Source organism: Nomia melanderi, chromosome 5, assembly GCF_051020985.1.
Source record: "Nomia melanderi isolate GNS246 chromosome 5, iyNomMela1, whole genome shotgun sequence".
Taxonomy (NCBI): domain Eukaryota; kingdom Metazoa; phylum Arthropoda; class Insecta; order Hymenoptera; family Halictidae; genus Nomia; species Nomia melanderi.
The window spans coordinates 17841683-17859316 of NC_135003.1; the positions used below are offsets into that span (position 1 = coordinate 17841683).

General features: G+C 45.1%; 1 protein-coding gene across 4 annotated transcripts in view; it reads left to right on the forward strand.

The window, feature by feature from the left end:
- Positions 1-17218, forward strand: part of LOC116424691 (very long chain fatty acid elongase AAEL008004) — a 78385-nt gene extending 61167 nt beyond the window's left edge. For all 4 annotated transcript variants that reach the window (XM_031971422.2, XM_031971424.2, XM_031971421.2 and 1 more), the window contains exons 3-7: positions 4624-4814; positions 7814-7897; positions 10470-10526; positions 10830-10935; positions 12578-17218. In XM_031971422.2, the coding sequence (XP_031827282.1) occupies positions 4624-4814; positions 7814-7897; positions 10470-10526; positions 10830-10935; positions 12578-13056 (917 nt within the window). In that variant the 3' untranslated portion in view covers positions 13057-17218. The remainder of the gene's footprint in view (positions 1-4623; positions 4815-7813; positions 7898-10469; positions 10527-10829; positions 10936-12577) is intronic.
- Positions 17219-17634: the final 416 nt, after the last annotated feature.

Below are 17634 nucleotides of genomic sequence, written 5' to 3' on the forward strand. Positions count from 1 at the left end.
TTCGATGGGAAAAAATCGGCGTACGATCGCGACACTTCGAGGATCGCAATTAAATCCGAGCGCAACGTGCTTTACACAATAATGTTCTCGGGAAAATTCCTAATTAACCGGGATAACTCCGGGTGAGGTTATTCCGTCTCGTTCAGATTGCCGAGTATCTATTTTCGATTGTTTTTAGCGGTGCGTTTCAACTGCAGGTTCAGCGAACCCGTCAGTTTGACGGATACTGAATGTTTTACTGATTATTTGGTAGCAGTTTCGATCGATTCTCATGGAATTGTGCGAATACGCGGTTTCGAGGCTGCAATTCTCAGGATTTCTGTAGACGAACAGCTTTCTGGGAACAATAGGATAAAGTGTAGAATACGTCCGTAAATCTAGCGTTAATAGTGACTCGGTATTTACAGATTGCGAAACGAATTCTAGAGCCTGGATCGAACAGAAACTTCGATGGCTCGTTAGAAAATTATACGCGTAACTAATTATCGTTCAAACCGATCGAACAGCTGAGTTTCGAAATTTGAAGGTATTCGAAGAATCGAGTGAACATTCCCATGTATTTGCAGAAGCTAGCGTTGAAAATATTTATTAATGACTCGGTACTGGGGTTATTAGATTACGTTATCTAGTTTATTACTAAACTTTTTCATTCGCCATCAATTTCCGTGTGAAATAAAGTTAATATCGAAGATACTTTTACGAGATGCATTAATCTTGTCGAGTTTGCGAATTAACGACGCGAATCATGTTTAATCAATGATACGACCGTATTAATCTGGTAATTAGTTCTCTGTACATCCACGCGCCGAGTTGTCGCTAATGAACTTGTGGCGCTAATAAGTTGACGCGTCATTAAGTAAAAACCATCCTCGCGGTCGTGTCTTACGGTTATGCGAATTTCTTGTTCTCGTAGCGACTACGAGCAATGTGCTTTTTACTCTAGAACAGACGACTGCGTCGATAATCGATAACTATGAGGTTAAATATTGTCCCGTAGATTAGCGGAAGAAGATTAATTTCAATTGACGTGACACTCGAGGCGTGAAAAACGATCTTCGAGCGGTTACGACGATTCTGTCGCGCGGTTTATCCGTGGAAACCGACGGAAGTGCTCGAGCGACGCGTAAACCACGTTGCAAATAAAGATTCCTCGGTTTGCTTGCGCGCCGCCGCGATTTCGTCTCGCTGCTCGCGTTGTTTATGTAACAGACGCGAGACGTAACGAGGATTTCATTCGCGAATGCTCGAATATTTGAGGGAACTTCGAATATAATTACTCAGCCGAAGGAATTCGATTGTTTCCTCGTAGGAATCGAAACTCGTCTCCGTTCAATCGGAATTCGTTCATTTCCATTACATGGTTCGCGTTTTTCAAATTTTTTAACGCTAGGTCTACGGGCATTTATTGTACAGTTTATTCTATTGTTCACAGAACAGTTGACATTCGCCTATTTATGTTTTGAAAATTATAAATTCAAACATAGACGATTAAGATATATATTCGTGTGATCGGATCAACCGAAACATTTACCAAATAATGTTTACAAAATTCAATACGCGTCAAATTGACGCGCTCCGTAAACCTATCTTTGCCAAAGGAATTACCCGTGGTTCGTTTTTCTTTTTGAATCATCGATTTCATAAGATTTCAGAATCGAGTTCGGTTAAAGTTTCAGAAACAAGTTTTTTCTTGGATTCTTCAGATTAGAATTTATGGTTTTTTGAATACGATTTAGGATGAAAAGGGGCAACACGAGTATATTGGCGAAAGCGGGCGAGATATTGCGAAAGAATTCGAAAACCGGCTTCATCGTCGCTCGACGGAATCACGTGTAATCTGATTCGACTATGGAATAACACGGCGATTCCTTGGATTTCGATACCCGGACGACAAGAATCTCATCGGCGAGGTGTTTCGCGCGAGGTCGGGCTTTCGTAATCCGTCGGAGTCGATGTTCCTACGCAAAAAGCCTAATCGCGTATTATTTTCGCGAGACAATTGACACGTTCGTGGTCGTTAATGCAAATTACTGTTCAAAAGTATTCGGTCGATCACGGTGATCGCGGCTTGAGGGAAACAACGACAATCCTCTTCGATTGCGTCTACGATAATTAAGATCGCAGAAAAGTGAAGAGTCATATAAATTTATTATTATATACCGTCGCGTGAGATAAAAGTGAATGTTAGCGTTTCAAGCTGCATTATTGTTAATTCAACTTCGTATAATGCCTCAATATGAAATGAAATAAAATAGCTTTGTTTCTTAACCCCTTGAACTCTGTAGGCTCCAATATTGCACCAGTTATAATACTAAATATTTTAATGAATCTTAAAAAACCACCCTAAAATTATTTGATTTTCCGCACATTCAAATTTTGTACTAAGGAAAATAAAAGATCGAAGAAAGGTTATAGAATTTCTCATTTTCGCTAGGAATACTATAAAAATTTTAGTTACTGATAGATTATAAAATAACCTGGAGTAAAGGTTAATGCACTTGCGATGTCCCTTCGAGTTAGTTTCAAAGAATATCGTCTTCATCTTGTCAGAAATTGCTAAATATTTCTAATAAGAGACATTTCCGAGCGCAAAAGGTTACCGAGTTTCGTCCAGGAAACGGCCATTCGGCCGCGCCGTGCGTCGATCCGGAGATTTCGACGAGCGCGCAAGCAGGAAGACGTTGCGGACGTAGGAGGAATCGCGTTGCAGTTAGGCGAACGTCATTCGTCGCGTTGTGCAGCGGCGACGTTGCATCGGAAATGAATTATTCAGTGCGCGCGACCCGGGCTTCCGAGGAAGATTTTCGAGCCACCGCTTAGCCGCACAAACACGCACGAAAGTGTATTCCTGGAACTCGAAGACGACATTTTTAGAAACGAATGAAACATCGAGGAAAAGATTCTTTTATGGTTTCAATGGATTACGTTTCTCTTTCGTTCGGTGTTCCCCAGGAACTGCGAGTCTCCGAGTAGTTAAACTTGAAACTGAACACTGGCAACTCTGGTAGTGACTTTAGTAACACTAGAATCTATCCAAATGATTTTTTTTTTCGTAATTATTGCAAAGATGGAGAATCTCGTGACGCTCTTGTAATTCTTCTGCTCTTTTAAGTTCCATAAAAATATCAGAAAGACAAGCTAGATCTACTGTGAAATGGAGACAAAGAACTATATTTGTTCGAATTCAAGTGAATGATAGAAAATTCAGCAACGTGACACTAACTCAATTTTAACCCTTTGGACTCCAGAGGCGCCTCTGGGTCAAATGATTTGAAAATATTGAATATTTCATTAGAAAATATTGAATATTTCCGGTGAGAAACTTCTGGAGCGCAAAGGGTTAATTCAAGTTCCCTCCCAGAATTTATCGAGCAATCTGCTTCCCAGTGATTAATGGTTCCAATTATAATCTCCGCTACGTATCGATAAATTCGTGTTATATCTTTATTCAACGTCCGGATAGCACATTGATCAATGTTGAACGTCCCGCGAGGACCCTGAGTAGTCCAACGAAAGCGGCTTAAGGTCGCTGGTTCGTTGATCTCGTCGAAGGCAACGGGAAACTTGGGTCGTTGCGAGAGCGACACGTCGGAATATTCTTCGGAGGACTAGATCATAGAATTTTCTGTAATGAGCGAGGATCGATCGTGGATCTGATTGACCTCGGAACGATTTATTCCTCACGGAGATCGCGCGGCAAGGCCGCTGAGACGTTGACACCGGCCGGGGATGATTCAATGAAACGGAGTTCACAACTGGTTTTGACGCGGTGACGCGATAGTTGATTGAACCTTCGAAGGACGGGAAGGGTGAGGAAGGGTATCGCGTGAAGAGCCTCAAGGTCGAGGTTGTTACACTTTTACCCGTCGCCTCGCCAGGTGTGCCCGAGCCGGCAGACGACTCATGCCACCGTGAACCGCTCGATCCTCGAACTTCCTTCGCGGTCTCTTTCTTGTTTTATTGCGTGCGATCAACGTTTTAACTAAATGATCGTGGGAGAAAGTCGCTCATTTTGGGATCGCTTGGAAATGAAAAGTTTTATCAATGTTTCGGTATTATATATTACATACTACATTGGTAGATTCAATTTATAATTTAGGTAAACAGTTTATGTTATATAACAATATATAAGAATACGAGTGCTTGAGTAGGATGTAGCAATGTTTGACTACGTTTATGAAACATAAGATCGATTACTAGACGAGCTTCGCGTATTTCAGTCGCTCGGAAGCAAGTTTATGAAAGAAACATTGAGAAAATGAATGTGTTCGCTTCTGGAATAATTCTACAAAGTATTCAGAAGCTATAAAGCGCTTTCTGACCTAGACGAAACGAGTAAATCCTTGAACAACTAAAATATCCAGAAATCGACTTAACCACACTAGCTTCTGAGCGACTTATAACTTCCGAAGACCTCGAAGAGTAACCATTAACACGTTGAGTGCCGCACGATTGTTACAGAGAAACATATACAAAACGAAAATAATGTGACATCTTGCCATTGTATTAGGTGTGCTCAATGTGTTAACGCAGAGAATAACATCGCGATACGTACTCTGAACCGCGTTAAGTTGTCCCCGAGTCAACGAGTCAATCGTTCGCTGAGCCGATTTCTCTTTTCAGACCGCAGGACGACGAATTGGTTCATGATCCGTTCACCGTTCCCCACCCTGTTCATCTGCCTGAGCTACGTGTACTTCGTGAAGGTCCTCGGGCCGAAGCTGATGGAGAACAGGAAGCCGTTTCAGTTGAAGAAAGTCCTGGTGGCCTACAATCTGTTCCAGATGCTCTTCTCCGCGTGGCTGTTCTACGAGGTAACGCGTTGTCTCTGCGTCGAACCGTCGACGTTCCTCGACGATCTATTTCTCCTCCGTCTTTTCTCTGCACCCACCCGCGCGTGTTGTCCGTGAACCCCGAATCCCCCCTCTCGACGGTCGCCGACGAAGCGAGCGTAAATAAGGAACCGAAGGAGCAAAGTCCTCGCGGCACGATCCATTCGAATCCGGCGAACCAGCGAGTCGTCGAGTTCGGAACCGCGCGCAGCTCGCGTCCGAATAAAAGATCGATCGGCATTTAACGGGGACGCACGTTCGCCGACTCCCTTCCACGTGACTTCCTTCGCCGGCCGCTCCGCCATTTCGTCGCAACCAGTTTGCCACCGGGGAAACCGGGAAACGAGAATCGTACAGCCGTTTTCCACTCGTTTCGCTAGCAGAGTACTACGAACGTAGTTATATGGTTGTGGTAGCTCTATATACTTGTTCATCTTGACACGTTGAACGCCGCACGATTTCATGCAGCAAAATACGCAAAATGGAAAAAATATAGTATCAAATTCGACTGAATTGGATATTATCTTTGCGCGTTCATCAAACTGAATGTCACCGCAATGGGTAGCATTATTTATGATATAGAAATGTTTGCCAATAAGCATATAGTGATCCAATTTGCTTGATCACCGGTGAGCCTCATTCAACGTGTTAACTTGCGAAGACGTGCCACGCGTCGAGCTTTCCTTTGAAAATTACTAATGACATTTTATACGCATCAATATCAATGCCAGATTGTCTTCAAACGTACCACTCTATGCAGGAATATTGATAAACAAAATTGTACAGCTGCGAATAGGTAAACATAGAATTGTTCGCGTAAGATCTTTGCCAAATCTCCGAATTCCGAGTCGATTTAGCGGCCAAGAACAGGCGGGAGTCGACGAACCCTGGAAAGTGAGAGACCGAAAGGTGGTATGCTAAAGGGGGATCATAATGATAAAGTGCGTACGGGCAACGCGAGCTGAAAGAGCGGGTGTGTAACCGGTTCCGAGCTCGATAGGGACTAACCTTCGCCGCGAGCGTAACGCAGAAAAATATGACGAAACATTCATTTTCCGACCAACGAACAGTGCCTGATGGGCGGATGGTGGGGCCACTATAGTTTCTATTGCCAACCGGTGGACTATTCCGACAATCCGGTAGCGATCAGGGTAAGTATCCGTGTTCTCCGCACTCTCTTCCACAGATGGACGAGATCAACACCCACGAATATCAATAACCAGACGGTGTGTTGCCGGCATCCAACAGGATTTCCCATCGAACACCGCGCGCGTAACACTTCCGTCCATAAGCTACCGGTTTATAAACACCGTGAAACGTGAAACGGTAATCAACCTGTCGCGCGAAACTCAGATTAACCGTTCGCAGTCGAAACGATTTCTCGTTGCGAATGATCAAAGGTTTCGATGGAACATTCGAATTTCAGGATTGAAGTCAATTGGAAGATATGGAAATTAGGGTAGTAATGGGTTTTTAGTCTATCAACCCTTTGCACTCGAGAGGTGACTCTCACCACTTGATTTCATACAGTAAAACTATAAAATTTGATATTCTATATTATATTTCCTATAATGCATCATTTTGAGAAATGCTCAAATAAAATAGCGTGATTTCTCGTCGGCTTAGTTTCACAAAATATCGATTTTGTCTCATCGGAAAATGTTAAAATATTTCTAGTGAGAAACTTCCGAGTGCAAAGGGTTAAACGTGTTAACTCTGAAATTCTTTTCGATTAACGTCGTTGCGAACGATCATTATTTTCTCCAAGTCCACCGCGTTGCTTAGATATTTACTTATGGGCGACAGTGTATACGCGAGCATATATATCTCAACTAAAGCGCAGAACACGTTAGATGGGATTCCTCGATGAGCCGTCGACCAGACAACCCCTAACTGGCCGACTTGTACCCAAAACACGGCAGCGAATGAAACGTTTCCAGCTGGTACTTTGAATGGGTAGAAGTGGAGAAGCTATGTCACGCGGGTTGTTTGCTGCTTTTGTAGGCCTTCGACTCGAGGGTAGGAAAACGGAGGCTGCGATGGAGGAGTGAAACGTACTAAAAACGCTTTTACGCTTTCACACTGTATAATCGACGATTGTATCTTCGAGCCGGAGACGGGCGAGCATTCCCAAAGAACACCGGAAACGTCCCTTCGTTCGGTTCCCCTGTCAACCATTCGGTATACTCGTCCGACAAAAATCATCGATCTTAACCCTTAGCAGTCCTATGTCCCGTTTTAACAATTTTTTCTATATTTATTTGTAGCATCACAATTGTACCATTTAAAGGTAACATTTCAATGACTCCCGAGTGACCCCAGCACCCTCACGAAAGATCACGCGAAGTATCCATCGTGGTCCATCCATCGAAAACTGTTCCAGACTCTAGACGAGAATGTAACATAGAAACGTCGATCTTGCTCGTCTCCGCTCGAAGTCGCTTCCACTCTGCCTTGTCGTAGCAACAGTAGAACCGTTTCTGTCTCCGCTTGTTCCCCGAGCGTGTCCAGTCCGAGCCGCATGTGCAGCACGAAGGTTGTAGCCGGACGAAACCAACTGGGACCAGGAGCTGCTCGAAAATCCTCCTCTCTTCTCGATAATCGTGTTACCGATCGGGAAATTCCGCCGCGCGTTGTTGCCCGTGTGCGATATGCGAACCGCGCCGCGTGTTCGCGGGAGCGAAACGAGCGAGCAACCGTACGCGTAAGTAAGAACCCGCGTGCAGCGCGCGCGGAACGCGCTCCGGCGACGAAGATGCGTCCGCGTCTGACCTTCATTAATCAACTGCGACCGAGAGCAGATTTACCGTCGGTCGTAGCTTTTCTTCCCCCAGGCGCGTCCGCCTGGCGCCCCCCACTCTCTTTCCCTTTCTCTCTCTCTCTCTCTTTCTCTCTCTCTAGCTGTATACGCCTTTCTCTTCCATTTGTTGATTTCTTTTTTCACTTATCGGAGAATGGCCTCTGGGCGGTTGTGGTTGCAGATAGGAATGTCCGGATGGCTGACTGGCGAATATTCTCTAAGGTGCCAACCCGTAGACACCAGTGATCGCCCCATGGCAATAAGGGTTGGTGACTCATTCCCTATTAACACTTTGCGCAAGTTACATGAAAACCGACACGTCCAAGTCGGGCGAGAGTCGATCCTGCGTCGAGCTCGAAGCGTGGAGAGTAGCTTGGTGGTTGTCATGGAAAAGAGTAAATTCTCCGGTTGCTGAAAGCTATCGATGATCTACTTGACACGCTAAGAATGGTACAAAGTCAGCGAAAGCTTGAATGTGACTTAATCTATCAGATAAAAGATCAGTACGCTTTATAAGCAAGATATAACCGAAATTTCTGATTGGTTATGTTTAATTTAGTTAGAGATTGAAGGTAGCTATCTGCTAATGGATAGCTGTTTTCAATTTTAATTTCAAATATCTATTGATATTTATATCGATAGATACTAAGGAATATTTTGTCTATTGATATCGAAGATCAGTTGGATCCTTAAATAGTCTTATGGACAAAATATCCCTTAGTATCTATCGATATAAATATCAATAGATATTTGAAATTAAAATTGAAAACAGCTATCCATTAGCAAAGAGCTACCTTCAATCGATACTAAGAAATATTTTGCTTGTTGATAATGGAGATTAGTTGGATCCTTAGATAGTCTTGTAAACAAGTAATCCATAAATGGGACGCTAGATAGGGCCGCCGCGCAAGCCCTAACTACTACCCCCACTCCTCGAAAGCTAGACTCGACGCGCAGCTCGAGGCGCAGCTGTAGCCGGCGAAAGCCCTACTTGGACGTGGCCGCACTGAACAAAACAATCGCCGTACAGAGTGTTTCGTAACTCCAAGTGAACGTTTTTATTAACGATCGTTTGGCTTCGACTACGTGTTTCGATTTGCTAAGGAGTATCAGAACTCGAAACTTCCTGTTGGGATTCGTTTGTACACTCTATACAGTTTTCATTATTACCTTTAACCCTTTCAAGACTGACTTCCATTCTACACAGCGTACAATGTTTTCACTTTCGATGTTTGCTCTACCAGTGTACGCTTAACACGTTAAGCGCCATATCAGTCACCGGTGACCGACGCTTCCGAATGACTAAAAACCAATCGTAACACACAAGACAACCGATGTGAAATGAAAATGTTTAATAAAGCAACTAAGTTGATAGTATAAGGCAAACGTTGCAACGCCAAACGATTCATAATTATTCCTATCTTTGCTACAAAAGACAAACTCTATGGGAAAACGCTTAAGATTTTCGTGGCGCTTAACGTGTCAATGCGTTGGAAGATGATTTACCGATGCAGGTAGAGCAAACACCTGATCGGACGTTGCGAAAGTAAACGCGATGTGTCGTCCTGTCGGCCTTGAAAGCGCACCAAGTAACAAAAGTACTATTTCCAAGTATCGCGGAACGATCCGACGCGACGTGTAACTTCGCACAAATTCAATTCTCCTCGGAGGATCCCCTACGGTAGATATCCGAACGGTCGTATCGTAGTCCTGGCAAGCAGAGGCTTTTGTCTCGATCGTTCGTTCTGTCTCTCATCTATGTAGTCTGTTAGCGTAACTTTCTTCAGCCGGTCTTTTTATCTGCTGCTGTGTACACAAGTAGTATTTGGAAATTACCGTAGAGTTACTTGGGCAAGCTAACAAGTACTGAAATAGCCGCTTCACGCCATTAACACCGTCCTTAACACGTGAACCGCTGCAAAGTCGAAACGGAGAGCGAACAGTCGGCGTTTATGGTACGCTAATTGATATATTCGATGAAATTCGATAGAAATTTATCTTCGATTCTGATGAAGGATTCGCGCCGATAACTGTCGCAGCGGTTAAAGTGTTAAAGTGCAAGTATACAGAAGCATACAAAAACAGACACTACTTACACGACAGCGAACTACATGCACTTACAGTCCACTCGATTGTCATTCTGCTTGACCCCTTGACCTACGATATCGTGATGATAATTGTAAACCGAATTTGAAGAAACGAGCATCAAAATTCTTTCTCAAGTAGTTGCATCGATCGCAGTTAAAAAATAAATCAAGGGGCTAAGCACACACGTTATTATCGTTGGCTTTAACTCACTGTTCAAGCATCTGTTCGGAACAAATGTTCGGAGGCCTCGCAAATAAGATCTTCATTATGAATGAACGATTCAAACGAGATCGAAATCGAATCTCCGAATATTTGCCTCCGTCACCATGTAAGGTAAATGTTCCTGTTCGAGATGTCTCCTGAGACAACGAGAGCACCAAACGAGTAATCGATCAAGTAGAGAAAAGAAAAATTGCGAAAATTCATAATTTCTTTGTATAATGCATCAATGTACGAAATATCGAAAGAACATAGTTCTCCTCGATGCATGTGAGATTTCTTAATTCAATCTGAGAAAATGTCGTCTGTCATTAGAAAGTATTGAATATTTCCGGTGAAAAACTTCTGGAGTGCAAAGGGTTAACAGCATAATATTCAAGGGAGTTGTTCGTGTATTCTGTAAACTCGGTGCGCATCTCGAAGGAACCATTGCACTTCCGCGTGTCGGAAGAAAGGGTCATTTACCTTATTCGGTGAATCTCGGAACGAGCCGCGGCAGATGATTCTAATCGATCTTTTGCATAGCGCAGATGGCGCACGCTTCCTGGTGGTATTACATATCGAAGTTCTCGGAGTTCATGGACACGGTGAGTAGCCGAAAGCCGACTCGAGGCAACGCGCAGTGCGGCTCTGAGCGAAACCCGAAAATTCGACTGTTAATACATTGAGCGCCGGTGACGTATCGGCCACTTAGCCGATAAAACGGTAACCACCATATTCTTAGCTCTATACCTTACAACTTTTGTCTGAAACATTTGTTCCTATCGCTCGTACTTTTCGAGTTATCGAGATTTGTTCAGAAGAATGTTTTAGCCGCACTGCGCGACGTAACTGTACCCCCGGTTACCGATGTTCTCTAAGACCGGTCGTTCATTCGCTCGCCTTTGTAGATCTTCTTCATATTGAGGAAGAAGAACAATCACGTGTCGACTTTGCACGTCATTCACCACGGTTGCATGCCGATGTCGGTGTGGTTCGGCGTCAAGTTCACACCAGGTACGTAAAGATCAACCTCTATGAAATCGACAACTTTTCGCTACAACATTAACGCTAGATTTAATATAGTATATCGAATTTGATGGATATCGAATTTCTTAAATATTATTTAAGAACAATTTCAGTCAACTCTGATTCTAGGAACAATAGAATAAAATTATAAACGTCCGAACGTAAATCTAGCGTTAATGTCTTACAAGAAGGCAAAAATCCGTTTTCTAATGAAACCCTATGCATAGTACACATCTAGAAATCAAAAGCAGTAACAATGGTCCCCATTTTCTAGAAAAATGAGTTTCAAATTATATTTATTACAATTTCCTTTGCCGATATTAAAGCTGAATGTCTTAACAATAAATCCATGAAAAGAAATAGTCATTCTGAATTTGAACAGCTCTTTAATCATACAACTCGCGTTCCGGACAATCTTTCACGAACTTGGCCTTCCGCCGAGAAAGATCGTGACGAAGTCGTAAATCCCGTGGTCCAGTTGATCGGCACCCAGAAATCGCCGCATTTTAATCGGTATTTACATCAACGTGCCTATTTAGATCTGCCTCGGGTCGAATTTTTCAGAGTCCCGGCTACCGGCGTGGTCTCCGATTGGTAATACGCGCGCAGTCTTGTTTCACAACTCGTCAACGGAATCCGTGTCATTCGGTCGTTTTATTTCTCCCCGGGGAACGCGGTTTCGGGTCGGTCAGTGTCCAATTCGCGGCGAGTCTCCCATAAAACTGGTCCCGAAGCTGCGCCGTTAAAGCGGCTCCGCGCGGAGGAACTCGTTCCGCGGGAAAAGTCCGGCGAGCGGACATTCGAACGCTCCGACTTTTGCAACCGCCAATGCTCGTCGAGCGCGGCTGCAACTTCTTTTTCTCCTTGATCAGGAATAAATGAATTTCCCACGCGATTCCCCGTTAGATATAACTCTCGGCTTGTCCTTGAGCCGTATCCGGAGCACGCTGGAAACTGCTCTCGTTTAAATCCGGAGTGAACTGCGAGTAACGTTCGAAACTCGGAGAGCAGTCTACTTTCCATGTATCCTGGACACTTCGAGACTATATATTAATAATAATTAATAGTACCGTACCAGTCAAAATGACCGATTCCTTTGTTTCGCGATTACGAATGTCTTAACCCTTAGCAATCCTCGAGTCAGACTCGACATTCTATTTTGCAACCTCTACCTGTTTTAACAGTTTTTTCTATATTTATTTGCAGTATCACGATTGTACCGTTTGAAGGTAACATTTCAATGACTCCCAAGTATTGGATAAATAAATAGAGCGTATTAAGCTGTAATTGAATGAACGTCGACGTGAACCTGAAAGTGAGAAACAGAGCACTTCGGACCGCAAAGGGTTAACGCATTGAATATCCGAAATGACGAATACAAATTCCACTCGAATATTACAACGAATATCCGAAGAAACTGAAAACCTATTCTAACTTCTAAACGCCAGTTCAAATGACTAAATAACTCTTCTTACTTAATAATTAAATGGCATCTCTAGAAGCCCATAAAATTCCAATAAACCCCTTTATAATCGAAACTACTAAAACAGAACGAAACCCGATCGAGTATTCATACCTACCTATCTCAGCTGCCATCAAATCAGCCTGTTAACTCTCGATGTCCTTGCAGGCGGTCACTCGACCTTCTTCGGCTTCCTGAACACGTTCGTGCACATCGTGATGTACATGTACTACCTGCTGGCCGCGCTGGGCCCTAAGATGCAGCCGTACCTGTGGTGGAAGAAGTACCTGACCGTCTTCCAGATGATCCAGTTCATCGCCGTGATGGTGCACGCGTTCCAGCTGCTGTTCATCGACTGCAACTACCCGATGGCGTTCGTCTGGTGGATCGGTATGCACGCGGTGATGTTCTTCTTCCTGTTCAGCGAGTTCTACCAGGAGAGCTACCGGCAGAAGAACAAGCGGACGACGATGAACGGCGTGTCGAAGAAGGACCACCAGCAGAGCAACGGCCTGTCGAACGGCTCCGCGGGGACGGCGGCGTCCACCTCGTTCGGAAGAAGGGACGCGGCCGACTACTACGTCAAAGGCGACAGCCTCGCGGCGTCCGAGCTGAACCTCCGAAAATCGTACGCGACGGCCGAGTGACCGCGTCGCCGCGGCGCGCGTCATCGGCAGACCCCCGTCGAATTTATCTACGCCTCCTCGATCATCGATCCTCCGAGTCGCAGCATCCGAGCTTCGCTTCTTCGCGCCGCCGGCCCGGGACGGCCGTTCACCATCGGCCGAACCCTGTACAGTAAACGTGAATCAACGGAATGACGTTCGCGAGAAAGAGTACAAAATTGCTCCGCGTGTCCGCTGGAGGAGAGACGGATAGATAGATAGATAAGGTTACATAGATAGATACGTAGATAGATAGAACGAAAGGAAGGAAGGATGAAGATGAATACCGAAGCAACGCTACCGAACAGGTAGCCGGATGTGCGACTCAATGTCACGGACCCCGATTTTCTCGGTTCGCTAGGTGTACACCCGCCGAGCCGCACGAGAAGAGAACCTGCTATCATTGAAGTCAACGAAATTCAGACGAACCTAGATTCTGTTTCGATCGTCCTATGACTCACCGTTCAACTTTTTTAGTATACTCTTTATCGTCCAACGCTATCGCAGACTTATTGTCTATCGCTGCTAGAATTAACGCTCGTTCGATTGGGAATCGGTGTAATTGTAATCAAAATTCACGGATAATACTTTGTAAACCTCGACTGACTCTGACCAAGGCTACCGTCGAGTAAGATAGAATCGCGCGGTGCGGTATTGCATGAACAGGCGCGGTTGCGTCGCGGTACCGGAAGCTCGTCGCGGACGCCGAAAGGATAGTCGCAGGCGGGTCGGGCAGGCAATCGCTTCTTATTGACCGTGGTGAAATTCGCGGCTTCCGCGACCGGGAAGAGAAGCGGAGAAAAGAAAGCAACGCCGACGAATCTTGAAATCCGCGTGAAATTGGCTAGTCTCCTCCTCTCCGCTTCTCTCCGCTTCTCTCCGCGTTCCTTTTCATTAGACCAGACATTGTTTACCGGGATATTTCCATAATTTAGTAACGCGGCCCGGCGGGGGCGGAGGCGGCGAGCCCGCAGAATCTTTTCTGCCGTCGGCCCCTCCGCGCGAGCCGGCTCCTAGATTATATAAAAACAAGGAATTATATAAGAGCGTTAACGGTGAGTCTTGGATCGCGGTTACGCAACAATGCCGCAGCGGACCGTTATCTAGTTACGCAATTCGGGAAGATCTCTTTCCCCGTGCGGTTTAGGAAGTCAAGGCGGGGCACCCGAGCGGCGGCTGGACCGACCGTTGATCCCGGCCCGTTAGAAAATTCGTTTGCTCAATAGAGAACCGGGGCGACCTTAATTAGGCGGGCTCTCTCGGCGGCCGATGGTGAACAGAGTCGCCGTCGCCGCGATCGCCGGGCCGGCGCGCGCTTTCCTCCGCGTTACGTAAAACGGCCGAGGCGCGAGCGCGCGGGAACCGGATCTAGGATCGGCGCGGGCACGCGTGAAATCCGTCTCTCGGCCGGACGCGCCGGGGATCGGGCTAGACCGGAAGCGGAATGGAAATCGGCTCGCCGATTCCATCGTCTTTCTTTTATTGTTTTCTTGTTCTTGTTCTCCTTATCGAGCGCGTTCCGGTGATCGTCGAATTTCAGCGGCGTAATTTCGAGGACGCGTGCACCGGCCTGGACATCGCGTTCGCGTCGCTCGCATACCCTGGCGCGTATCGCGGGCCGAATCGTTCGTTGAATAAATTCCGATGGTTAGAGAGGTGCTCTCGATCTGCGCGGCGGTCGTTGCGCACGGTGCGCCCGTGCGTTCTAGCATTGTACATAAAATACATCGTCCGTTTCGGTACGCCCGAGTCAAAAGCCGCTCAGTCGGAACCGAGAGGAAGGCAGAGAGACGGAGAGGAAGAGGGATTATAGATACGGGGAGAGAGATAGAGAGTGCGTATGTGTCTGTATGTGTGTATGCGAGAGAGAGAGAGAGAGAGAGAGAGTGTGTGTGTACGAGAGAGAGAAAGAAATGAAAAGTGAAAGAAGTTACGTTTGAACGATAGATGGGAAGGTTGTACAAAGTACCCGCGTTGCTCGCGAGAAGAGCCGCGGCAGGAATGCGGCTCTGACTGGTCAGTTTTCATCTTTTCTCGTCGCGGCTTCGATATTAACTTACTATTCGTCTGTACGGCTACGCGGGCGACCAATGCGCGCACGCGGGACGCACAGCGAAAGACGCCGTGTTCGCCTGTAGAGCTCTTCTCGCGCGCGACGCGGAGTATGCGGTTTTTTTTTTTACTAATCGGTTATAAGAACGACCTAACGATTTAACGAAGTAATGTATAGTTTCTAAACGTAGAACGGTAGAATGATGCACCAAATTGTGACGTTTACGCTTGAACTTACCCGTTAGAGAAGCAACCTGATAGGAACGGGAAATCCATCGAACCGGAATCGTGTTATTTTAACTCGCGATCGGCGGGCTGCGGTTTCACGCGTTCGGAATATACACGCGACTCCGTGACACGCTCTCCGATAGTGATATAACGCGATTTCTATTCTATCGGGAATTCGATATAGAACCTTTTGCCGGGATTATGAAGGAATTTCCCGTGCGATATCCAGTTCCCGCGAATCGACCGGGACACCTGTGCTCGCGCAAACATCTCAGAAAGCGTCGAACTCGCGCGGGTCGAGCGGAATTATTATCGCGTATGTTGTAATAGAGTCCACGATTTTTTCCCGTGGTTTCACGTGCGCGAGAAGTGAAGAGAAGGGTGTCCCGTTCGAATCGTTCGATTGTTTCGTTCGATAATTCAACCGACCGTGTTCTACGAATTGCGAAACCGCACAAAGCGAAAAGGGAACGCGTGCGTCTTCGAAACCGAAACGTTCGATTCCTGTTACGTGCCTTGCGTGCAACCCGACATGTGCCTTAACGACCGGGACGTCCCGGCGACGCCGGCGCGAGGATCCTCCGGTTTACAATGATACTTACGAACGAACCATCTTAAGACGCGCTTCCGCCGACGCGGTCAGCTGAAGAGGACGCGCGTCCTCGTGATCTAGGCAATAAGATTTTCCGTCGCGACGCGCGTCGCCGGGAACCCCGAATTAACCCCTCGCCTTATGAACTTCGATGCCGAAATAATCTGGAATTTAATATTGTATCTATTTAGATCTGAACGCTAGAACTACCGAACAGACTTTTTGAAATTCTTCTGTGGAAAGAAGAATTCTTCAGTGATATTGAGATTTCGGATTTGTAATTCAGCTTGCCTATTATTGAATCAGTTTCTGTAGTAATTTCTTTGAAAATTGTCTGTTATATTTTTAATCGTTATTAAAGCAATCAGGAATGATTTTGTAGTTCTAGTGTTGAAGGTTTTAGCGATTGGCAAATTCAATTAAAAATGCTCAGAATTCGACGAGGTGTTATAAGGACAGGGGTTCACAGAGACGTTCGAACCGGGGTCCAGGACCCTGACTCAGTGCTAAATTAGCGACAGAGGGTATTCAGAATCATGTTTGTTGTTATTGTTGAAATCGATTGTTAGACTTAGGAAGCATCCGCGAGCATTTCTATTTTCTTCAGCCAGCGATCCGGAATTCGTAGAGAGGGCGAGAGAGATACTTCTATTTTTTATATAGGCGGAACACTCGTGACCCGGGGAGATCTGTGATGTAGATCATTCGCGTGAATCATCGTTGTCCATTCTGCCCAAATTAGCGAACATAGGTATAAACATTGTCAATGATAATTGCTCATGTGTTCTCGTAGAGATCACCTAAAATGTAAACACTGAACCAATCGTTGTTATACGTCTACCTATATACAATTGCGAACGCTCAGGACACGCGGTCCTGTGAATGATCGATCACTCGAAGATTTTTGCCACGAGATGGAAGAGAGAGAGAGAGAGAGAAAGAGAGAGAAATATGAAGACCGTATACGATGATCGAATGAACGTGACACGATCGATGCACACAAAACGTCCACTTGGTGTTTCGTTCGCTCTGCACGGTTTGTACACCTTGTACATAGGTAAACTAGTTTTGTACTATCGTAAGGCGAGGACTAATTGAACAATACCGAGGTTAACGATCATTGTGCCACGTTCCGCGGCGACCAACCGCGGAACAGGGGAATTAAACGGATGGATGTTGGAAAATGTTAAGTTTACTGTGCGCATAATGATAATTTATATACGAATCTACATTTAAATATTATTATGAATAAAAAGTTGTTAAGAAAAAAAACACGTAGAGGTGTTTAAATGTATCATCTTTGCGGAACGACCGTGGAAACTTTAGCAATATGTAAATAGTTTAGTTAATAATTGATATTGGTATCAAAAATTATATAATTAATAAGTATTCTCCAGTGGAAAAACACAGTGAGAAAAATTCTCCAATGTTTTGACGATAGGGAGAAGACCTGCACCTAATCATTGACAGGATGATGATATAAAAGAATTTCTTTTAATTAGAAATTCTCTTTGATATTGACTGACAATCTTTGTCTGAAGAAAGGCAACATAGCTCAGGGAAATTTTTTTTTTTTTTATTTCAGTACATAAGCTTTACAATACAACAAATAATTCTTGCCGTTCTCTGCATAGTATGTAATGTATATTGCGGCACGAATTATCTGCTTCCAAAAACTCTGGATTTTC